Below are 11,126 nucleotides of genomic sequence, written 5' to 3' on the forward strand. Positions count from 1 at the left end.
TTCACCTTTTGTCACCTGTCTATGCCTATTCTGTATTTTGGATCAACCTTAATCTCAAAATTTTAATGGAGTCCCATCACTACTTAATTTATCACCCTGGAGCTTCTTTTGGCTTCTCGGCTTGGTAAAAGTGATGCACATAAGCCACCCAAAAAACCCTCATCACCTAACACAGTCATATTTAATGGGTACATTTCTCAAGGGACACTTTAACAAGTTACATTGAAGTAAAGGTGCGAACAAAATTAATCATGACTAAAGTCCATTTAGCAGTTCTGTTCTGAAGCTTTTTTTAATGAGCAAGCCTTTGTTAATATCGGTGAAGCTCTGAGTAACATAAAAAAACAGATCCATATTCAATTTTCACTCCTGAATGCCAGTTTCAAAGGAAAATCAAATTCATTTCCATAACAGGAAATGCTTTTATGAAGTGGTTTTTTTTTATATATTTTGCCTTATATTTGTACAGAAAATTTCCAAATGACCATAAGACACAAACCACTTGAATGCTTGTGTGCACAGCTGGCATGTTTAGCGCTGCTGGCAGTCTAAGCTTTAGAGGGCGGGTCCAACACGATTATCTGAGATACGGCTGAAATGCACGGCTGTTGTGACAATACTGGAACACAGTGTACCAGCTGGAGAGGTCATTCTGGGGTCACCATCCACTCTGGTCAGATACAGGAGAGATTCTTTGAGTCTGTGTCCATTTGTTTGCATTACTGTGTTTGTGAGAGAGAGCCAGAATGAAAATAGAGAAGATATGGGAGATTTTGGTCCAAAAATAACCCCAAGAAACCTTAACAGACAAGATGCAGAGGAACGTTTTTTTCTAAATGTTGATTTGCTTTACATGCACCACTTCCTGACACAAAGTTAAAAAAAAAAAATGTTTTAAATAGAAAGAAACATCGATGATTTTTTTCAGAAAAGACTTTTTATTACATACTGTATGTGTAGTCCAGGTGGACAGCGTGTCTGATGAAGTTGCATTCTAAGATTTGTGCATGTGAGAAAAAAACTGCTGCACAAACATACTGTTCTCTTACATCACAATTAGTCTGAACTGTAGCATCTCTGCTCCTTAAATTAATGTGCAAAACTACAAACTGAATACAAGACAATCAAAGTAATGGCCTCTATCAAATTTTAAGGATAACTCCAATGCCCTTAGCAACAATAAGAAAAATGTAAAACATGTTGCTGTCTCTTTTATTTATATGAAATGCTGGTTAGTCATGTTCTCCTCTGCAGAAGGAGAATCTGCCTTTTCAGCCTGTCAGTGTCCCTGATTTTCATTGAAACAAATGCATCGACACACATCTAACTAGATGTGTTACTCCCTTCCTGCTTTTATTACAATAATCTTATTGTATTTCATAAGTAGGTTGTAGGAACGTTGATTGATTAAATACAGTGCTGGAAAAACTACTTCCACTGTTATGAATTTCTTAAGTTTTTACTTCTTTTCTCACACTTTCGCAAACAAACTTTAATTCTGGATGGTTTGGATAATTATTTACCTTAATAACTGAAACAATGATAAACTATTTTCTCAAGTTTCCTTTGTCTGGTATTAAAATGACTGATTATATAAAACAGAAGACCTGTTAAAGGCTCTTTTAAGGCCATGGATTAAATTGCTCAGTTCAGAGCAACATTTTAAATTGAATTGTTATTTTAAGATCATTGTTGTCTTGGTCATTTATTAGGAAACTGATGTGGAAAAATTACAGTTAGGTTACACCTGCTAGTTGTATTGCTATATACAACGACAGAAACTGAACTACAATACATTATTTATTAAAATTTGTAATCATTATATTAACAGTTATTGTCAACCATAAAAGTGTGATCTGTTGCCTTAGGAAAGTTGGAAACGTCCTCGACTTTCCAAATAAAGTAGAATCTGATCCAGCAGAAAGGCCCCGTAGAGCTCAACAGTAATAACAATGTAACATATTAATGTCAATTACAAAGCATGTCCAGTTTCACCAGCATTTTTAACCCATCTATAAGCAAGGTCCAGGTTTTACTGATACAATAAAAGAGCTTTGTGAGTGAAACCAACTTTCTTACTATAATCAAAAAGTTTAAACCATGTTTTACACAGTCCAGATGCAGGAGTTGTTTGAAAGCCGGCCTTCTTTGGTTTTTACTTTTCTGTCTTTTATTTAACATTTCCTTTTTTCATTTGAATCTGACCAGAGACAAAAAAAATAGCTAATTGAAAAAACTAAACTCTTTTTCATCCTCATACATCACTAGGGAAAATATGGAAGGCAGTGATTCTTAAGTGTTAAGAATCACTTAACAATCACTAAAGCCTAACACTAAGATGGTAGGCAATAACCGTGATTCTGGTTTCCCCTGAAATGTCAAATCACAAAGAGAAACAATCTACTTGCGTTTATAAATGAAAGCAAAATAATATTCACAAATATAGTTAACTAAATAACACCCTGCAAATCAAACCACAACCTATTTTTAGTTACCAAAGGAAGAGGGATGGAAAAATACAGCATGTGCAAATGTGAAAGTTACAATATCATCATCAAAGCACCAGCAGACCCAGCTAACTACAAAATGAATGGGTTGCTTTACTGTATTCTTGACTTTGAGGCTATTTTCACTGTAACATTGTAATCGCAGACATATCAAATCCATGTTGAAACAAATAAACAATAGATTATGTATTAATGATTTAAACTGGTAAGAAGCTTACAAGGTCAACAAACACAGCTTTGGAGCTTTTACAGTATCGCTGATTTCAATAAACAATATTTTCTAGACAAGTAGGTCAAACATGAGCCACGTGGCAGGCAAACATCGTAACAGAGTCTTCCTTTATTTATTTGTGTAAAACACTATCTTTGCTATTCAGAAATATCCAAAACATGTGGATAGTCATGTAGTAGAAACTACTTGAGCCACATTCATCTCATATTAAGATTACTCTGTTTTGCAACTTCTGCTGGCAACCCAACTGCAGGCTGGCTTCTTCAGCAGACAGTTTGAATAATTAACCAGCTAATATAGGCTTATTAGACCACCAGTGTTACTCTAAAAAGAGCTAACCAGTAAACCAGTTTAATATACTGCGCAAAACCTCTACCATTTAAAAACTACAAATACATTTCTGTGCTTTTTATGCATATTTTGTCTGAGTCTACACCAAAATATAAATAAATCCTGTTACCATAACAGTACTTATCAATATGTTTGTTTAGTCTTGCCTTTCAATTGTGCATGAAAGCAGTTACAATTGCTTTCATGTACTGCTTTCACTACATGAAAGCAATTTTTTTAAGCACTTTTGTTTGCTTAAGAAAATTGGAGTCCTGGGATACTGTTAAAGCATATCTACTGTGAAATAAAATCAAAATGTGTCCTTCACTAGAGTGACATAAATCTGCTCTACAAAAAATGCACAATGACAATTGGCAAAAACAAGTCAAACATAGATGAAACCAGATATTTAAGTGCGCTGCCTAAAACGCATTTCCATTTTATTTTTCTTGTTTGGATATCAAATCTGTTTTAATTTGGTTAGGCTTTGAGATGTCTGAATTTCAAGAAGCTATGAAGCTACAAAAATTCTCAGATGAAATTCCTCTCTTTCTGAGGATTCTGGCATTTAGCAAACAGAAATGGTTTCCAAATGGAACTGAAACAGGAAAAGGTTATTCGGATTTAATGTCAGCTAGAGAGAGAAAAATTAAGGGTTTTTTTTCTTACACAGTGCAAGTAAATAACTTATTTAAGAGAGAATACAGTGAAACCGTATGCAGAAAAGTCTTACAAAGTGCAATTTCCATAAAAACTGTCAATACTGCATCATTGTGCTCTGCTAAAACACTGTGATCAAAATGCATTCTTCCCTAAAAACTACAGTGACCTGCTCTAAAATGAAAACACAAAAGGCGATCAGCCTAATGAGTAAAAACATACATGACTATAATCAAACATGAAACTGAGAAAAGAGAGCAGAAATGATTGTTTGGGTAGCTGCTAATGAGCGTAGGGGTGTGTGCACGTGTGTGTTGCTCCTGCTGGGCCAGTGTGGTCAGAGTTCACACAAACAGAGGCTCTGCTCCTTCCTGTCAGTCACAGTGAGCTGCTGTAAACATGCCAACTGTTTGCACTCCTATATGCATTTTGTCTGCATGAGTGGCATCTGTGCATGTGAGAAAGAGAGGTCAAGAAAAGACTATGTGTTGCTTGTTAAGACGGAGATCGTATTCATGGAGCTAGAAGCAATAAGACATGGACATTGTTAGGTCTATCTTAGGGGGATCGCAGCTCCTCTTAATGTTACTTATTAAACCAGCGATTCTCAACGCTGGACTTCAGGACCCACTGTCCAGCTTGTATTAAGTGTTTTCCTGCTGTCACGCACCTGACTTTAATGAATGGGTGATTAACAGGCTTATGCAGCACTTGATGGCGTGCTGAGGAGATGATGCAATCCTTTTAATCAGGTGTGCTGGAGCAGAGAGACATCTACCACATAAAGGACAGCGGGCCCTGAGGATGAAGGTTGAGAATCACACCTCTATTTGTTCATCTATCAATAATTATTATTTCATATATAATTAATCAAAGCAGTTGTGATCTTTGCATGAAGAAGAACTAACCCAAAATTTCTAATATAATTTATAGCATTTAATTAAAATTAATTATTATAACATTAAAGTTATCTTTATGGGAATTTCTCCTCTGGTAGACAGGTGGACAGCACTCTATTAAAACTGTGCTAGGAGAAGAACACAGGAGTGGAAGCTTTTTGAGTATGAGAAGATAGGAGAGGAAGCAGAGATGGATCCAGGGAAAGTTAGCGCTAAGAAGTGACTTCTTAAAGCAAATGTGCAGACTGTAAGCTGCAGCAATAAAACTATGTCACTAGGAACAGAGAGACAGAGTTTCCTAGTGACAGAGGAACTCTGTACAGAGAGGAACTCTGTACAGAGAGGAACTCTGTACCATAAACAAGTCAAAGACAAATCTGACTTTAATTCTTAATTTTATTTATCACTATCTCTATCTCTACTCTATCCTTATAGAGTCGATACTCTGTTCTGGGACTCATGCGCTGAGCATAGTTGCAAACTGGAGAAGCAGTGAGATTTACTACGATTGTACGCAGAATCAAGGGTAATGAGCAACACAAGTGCTTGTTTTTCACTAGGAGTAACCATTGGTAAATTTGAGGAAAAACATCCCACATCACACAGTAAAATAAAAACTCACTACTGCTATTGAAGTCTAAATCTTAATAGCTCTGAAACCTATCTAATAATAAAACTGCACTGGTTGGTTTATTTATGAATGAGCTGATATAACATCTATCCAGCTGTCTCTATCAGTAACAACATAAATGACTCAGATCTGTTAAAGATGAAGTATAGTTGTTGTCTCAAATGGCCTAATCAAAGCCCCAACCAAAATTTGATCGCATTTGTGCAGCAGATCTATAAACTAGTTACATCTGCTAGAAAACCCTCCAAACTGATAGAACTGAAGTAATTCTGCATGTAATAGATGAGTTACAGTAAATGCTTAATCACAGCTGTTGCCAAACAGGTTGGCAACATTGGACCAGTTTGGTTTAGATAGCCTTCTTCCCCTTTTGTGTTAATAAATTATAATAATTTGAAAACAACCTTTTTGCTTTTCTATTTTTCATCTAAGATTAAAATTGATTTGATCATCTGAAAAATATGAGTGTTGTCAAAACAAGAAAAACCTCTGAGGCAAATAATTGAGGTTGTAAAAACTAACCCTTGTTTGCTAATTTTACACCACTGCCGACTTGCCATAATAAGTTTGTGCAATGTAATTTCTAAATAAATCTAAATCAGATTTTTGATAACATTCTTTTATAATGGCTAAATATTAAAAAATAAACATGAAATTAAATATCTCCAGAACTCCAAGCAAAATATCTAAAACTTTTGAAAGTCCTCAATACAGCCCTAGGTTAAAACAGTCATAGTACAGTATAATAAAATCCTCATTATGAATGTATCATTTAACGAGTGAATGTTTCAGAGATTATGAAGTTCTAGCAAAACCTTGGAAAGTCACGTTCCGCGCATCTTAATAGTTTTTAAAAAACCTTAATTTAACCACCAAAGAAAACCTAACTGCAAACTTCCTTATCACACATCATCTATCACGACACTCAGTTGTAACAGCAGCTTTATAACATTACTGAGGCACAGATAGAAGATGCACCAACAAACACAGGTCTATCTGTCACAATCCACACATAGTTAAATATATACAGACAGAGGCCGGGGCATCTCTGACTCTGCCTCACAACAACATATTTAGTATTATATAATCTGCCAGATGATTCAGGCTAGCAGAGCAGAAGGGAAAAAAGAGGGGTTTTTCATGGACAGCACAGTGCACATCACATCATTGATGAAAACAGGGTTCCAAATGGGCCGAATATCTCTACATTCCTGGACTTACAAATAATATGGAACAAAAAAACACTGGATGGCTGGATAGGTGCACAAATGCATGGATGGATAGATGGATTCATGGATAGATGATGGCTGGATGGAATCATGGACAGATAAATACATTCACTTATGGATGTATGGATGGACTAGACAAGAGACAAGAATTAAGTGGAAATGTTTTTTCCCTAACTCTTCTTTTTTTCATACTTATCCAAAAAAAATTTATTAAATTCTTATTTTTCTTGAGTATATTACATAGTGCTCAAGAAATAATAATTATATATATAGCGCTCATCATGAGCTGTGACACAGTGCTACACATGTAGGCTAAGAGCTGTAAGCTTACCGTCGGTGAAGTGAGTCGTTTCAGGCTCTCCCCCAGCGAGTCCAGGTTCACCCTCCGCCGCCTGGTAGCCCTCTTGTGGGGTACACAGGGTCCCTGCTGCTCCTCGCCCGCCGGGCACGCCGACCTCTCAGCGGGGCTGCGGCCGTTCCAGAGCAGCGCTCTGTGGGACGATGGGAAGGAGGAAAACGGGCAACCCCGGCTCTCGTCGGCCGGCTCCAAAGCGCCATCCCCTCCGTCTCCTCCGGGGCTTTCAAGCCCGCAGTCCGAGCCCACTGAGCTGCTAAATGACTCGGATGAAATCTTGCGCGACGACGAGGACATGGTGGTGTTGAGGAGGAGGAGGATGGTGGTGTTGGTGATGGTGATGATGGTGGTGTTGTTGAAGAAGATGATGCTACAGTAGGCTCCGTACCACGTCCACCTGTGCGCGGGGGAGTCATCAGACAGTGGGGTGAGGAGAGGGGCTGGGTAGGTGAGAGGGGGTGAGGTCCGTCCGTGTTATTAGGACCGCATGTGTGACTGACAATGTCCACGTCTTTTCAGTGTGCGTGAAATGCGTGTCTGTTGTGGAGAAAAGCAGGAGCGCTCTAATGGCACGCAAACATTTATGTAAGGAGGAGAAGGTGGCGGTATCTCCTTTTAAAAACAGTCCTCCTCTCCCCCTTCAGTCAATCCACTTTGCTCCCAAAGGTGATAAAAGCTCTCTATGGTGGATATCTACAGAGAATTACAAAAATCTTCCTAGCATCCGGTTTTTAAGCGTCTATTTATAAAGCAGGCGCTTTTTAAAAAAATAACTAAGATGCAAAGAAATTGACAATATGGCAGTCCCACGGCAAATTATTTATTCCGCTTACCCGGGCTAGAAATGCTGGCATCATAAGAATGTTGCGTATCCCCCCTCTCACTAAGCCGAATCCCCCAAGTCGCCGCAGATGTGTCTGCTTCCCTCTCTCCTCCTCCTCCTGTTCCTCTGCGACAGCGGCTCTCCTCTTTGGCTGGTCTTCTCATCCCCTGTCCGTCCTCCTCTCCTTCAGCGTCCCTCCTCGTTTATCGCCCCGTGTTTTTTTCCGGGGTGGGAACATCGCTCGCACTCGGACTGAAGGTAGATAGACAAACAGCTGGAGTTGGAGCTGCGCGAAGAAGAGAGCAAGCGAGAAAGCGCGCGCGGGCTGTCAAGTATCGCCAAGTGCCGCGTGCACTGAGCTCGCGGTCTGAAGTACGCAGCGACGGCTTGATCAATTTTGATAGTTCGTGAAAATGTATTTACTATCAAAGACATGTTTTGTGTTTGTCTTTATTTTTTTTTTAAGCGTTTATTTTTGTTTTCAGATCACAAATGTTAAGCGAATGTTTGATGATCTGAAAGGACCGTCTAACAGACTGGAGAAATTAATTAAATGGAACCTTTTGGGCAACAAGAAGTAGCCTGAAGCTTTCCACCTCTCTACCTTCTATTTATCGGTATATCTTTTTTTTTTTTATTGGTTTAAGTCCATAAAAATATCATATCCCTTCCAGTGGAAATGGGGTCTGAAGGGCTCTTAAATGGTATTAAAGCTGAACATCCTTTGTTCTTGGTAATCCATACATTGTTCAACATTGTCCAACATCTACTTACACCTACTCTGGGACATCTTTTTCTTGTCCACTATTGATATACGAATATCTTAAACAGCAACGAAGAGACTACACTTAATAAAAAGCATTGATTTAAGAGTGACAGTTATGAAACTACAGTCAGGATAAGATGGGGAACATGCTTCTAGGGTTAAATACATAGAAAATGTCCCTCCAGGGACAGCTAATAGAGATGGCAGTGGCTTTTTGGCCCCTATCAGAAGACAGAAAGATGCTCTTGTCTGGCACTAATAACCACCACGACCTTGACCTCGACTGGCACAGCATGTCTGTTAATTAAGTGGCCCTGAGGGACCAACAGAGAGATACAGAAATAGACATGATGCATCATGCAAGTGCATGCATGTAGTCACACATGCATCCCAGTGTAATTTTCTGAAGGTTCCCACTAATAAATTTGACTCTCTGGAGCAACATGACCCCAATCCACTGCGCAGACATTCACTCTAACAAACGCCCACACACACTTTCTCTCACACACACTCTGCCTCTCTTCCCTTATCTAGTTGCTTGCTCTCAGCAATCAGTCTGCGGTCCACCGGTAATAATGTGGGCATTTAATAAAGTCAACACTAGAATAGAATAAATAATGTCCCAGGGAAGATAAGCCCACAGGCACAAGGGGCTGTCTCAAGCTGGCTGTCAGCCATGTACAGCCGAGTGCTGACAGGGCAACAGGATATAAAGGGCAGTTCTCTGTGTATTGTGGCAATTTCATTCTGGACACATATATCATAGATGACATCAAATTTTAATAACTTACAGAAACACAAAATAAAGCAATTGAACCCTGAGTCTCACTGGCGTAAATTAAAAAGAACTGTGTCAAAGTTGAAGAAAAACTGGATCCATATATGAAATTAAATACCATAATACAAAACAACCAAAAAATATTTGCTGCAAGTCAGAAAGTTAAAATGAGAATTTATGTCACAGACAAACCAAACATCAGTCAAACTGATTAACCTACAAGGAATGTTAAATATATCCAGTGTTCTTGACATATCTGGTCATTGAGATATTCGATATTAAGCTAAACAGGACATTTTCAGCAACAAGGAACTCAAAGAACTCTAAAAGTTGAATTTTCATGAAAAGTGTTAAATGGGAAAATGTTTCATAAGAAAAGCATGAAGGCCAAACTAAAGTCTACCAGGGAAAACAAAGACAAGCTTTCAGGACAATTGGAATAATGGTCTTTGCTCAGATGAGTTAAAAAAAGTAATTATTATGACACCAGAATAGAGGGCCTGAAAACAATATACCAGGAAAAGAACCTGAATTGTGAAGCATAGAAAAGGAAGTATTACTGTGGGATGCTTTGCTGCGGAGGGACCCGGCCAGCTCACCATCATAAACTCCATGATGAATTGTACAATGTATCAGAAGGTGCTTGAGTAATATCTGAGACCATCTGTAAAAGATTTGCCCAGAACAGAACTGGATCCTGGAACATGATAGGGATCTAATGCCGGAAAATCCACCAGCTGAAGATTAAGAAGTGGGAAGCCCTGGGATGACTCGAAGCCCAGATCTTAATCTGTTTGAGATGTTGTGACTTGAAACTGGTAGTACACACCAGAAACCCCTCAAACATCTCTCAATAAAGAAATAAAAAATTGATTGGATGTTCCAACCAATGAAACCAACAATATTTTACCTTAAAGACGATTCATTAATAATGAAATGTTTACCTATCAGGTGAAGTGCATTACAGTGGTACAATAATCAGGCTCATAAAAATGAAGAGCAGGAAATTGTGTGTGCGTGTGTGTGTGTGTGTGTGTGTGTGCTGTCGATAAATATATGGCATATTTCGTATTATGGTATAACATCTGTCTGCTTCCATCATGTTTTTCCATGAAGTTATTAATCAAATTAAATGCTCAATAATAAAAAATATATGTTAGAGTGAAGTTAGAAGTCCTCATCAACTGTACAACAAAAGAGAAATTGACATGCCTGTTGACGCCTGCCGTGAAAGTACACAAACAAGGCAGAAAGACTTCAAACTGCAGATATTAAGAGTGAAAGCACAAAGTACTTGTTGGCCTTACAGTTTAATGCCAGGGTCAAAAGAAAAAGGACGTGTGAGCGAGAGACAGAGATGCAGACAGGAAAAGACGAATGACTGACTCGGTCATAAATCCACCCCCAGCCAATCTAATTGGCCATCACCATACATCACTTCACACCATTGTTATTAACCACGAACCTGCATCCTCTACAGTACTTGTGTCATATAAATAACCGACATTGCTTGTCCACAGGACAGTGTCTGAAGCACAAGCAGGGTTAAAGTCTCTCGCAGAAATTGCAAGAGACTGGTTTCCTGCAAAATGGCAACCTTTCTGCAAAGTCATTTGCTGGAAGGGTTCTGACCTTTGAAAACACAAGTTGACAAGAGGAAAACAAAATAGAAAAGCAAAACAAAAAAAACTCTTACAAAGTTTATAGGACTGCAAATAACATTAAGTTTTGCAAAGAAGAAATGTGTATGTCAAACTAGAATATAATCGAAAATTTTATTTTTAATTATTTCAAAAAGTTAGATTTGAAAGTGGAAGTCACAGTCAACATATTTTAGGGGGACATTTGCAATAGTTTAACAAAGTAGACAATATGGAATAACTACACAGGTCTGCATGTACAAATAGTGCAATAAA

At 38.3% G+C, this 11,126-nt stretch overlaps 1 protein-coding gene across 1 annotated transcript in view; it reads right to left on the bottom strand.

The window, feature by feature from the left end:
* Positions 1–8,067, bottom strand: part of gucy1a2 (guanylate cyclase 1, soluble, alpha 2) — a 44,028-nt gene extending 35,961 nt beyond the window's left edge. The window contains exon 1 of the mRNA XM_027998973.1: positions 6,820–8,067. Within this exon, the coding sequence (XP_027854774.1) occupies positions 6,820–7,140 (321 nt within the window). The 5' untranslated portion in view covers positions 7,141–8,067. The remainder of the gene's footprint in view (positions 1–6,819) is intronic.
* Between the last annotated feature and the right edge of the window lie 3,059 nt (positions 8,068–11,126).

This window comes from Xiphophorus couchianus, chromosome 18 (assembly GCF_001444195.1).
Source record: "Xiphophorus couchianus chromosome 18, X_couchianus-1.0, whole genome shotgun sequence".
Classification (NCBI taxonomy): domain Eukaryota; kingdom Metazoa; phylum Chordata; class Actinopteri; order Cyprinodontiformes; family Poeciliidae; genus Xiphophorus; species Xiphophorus couchianus.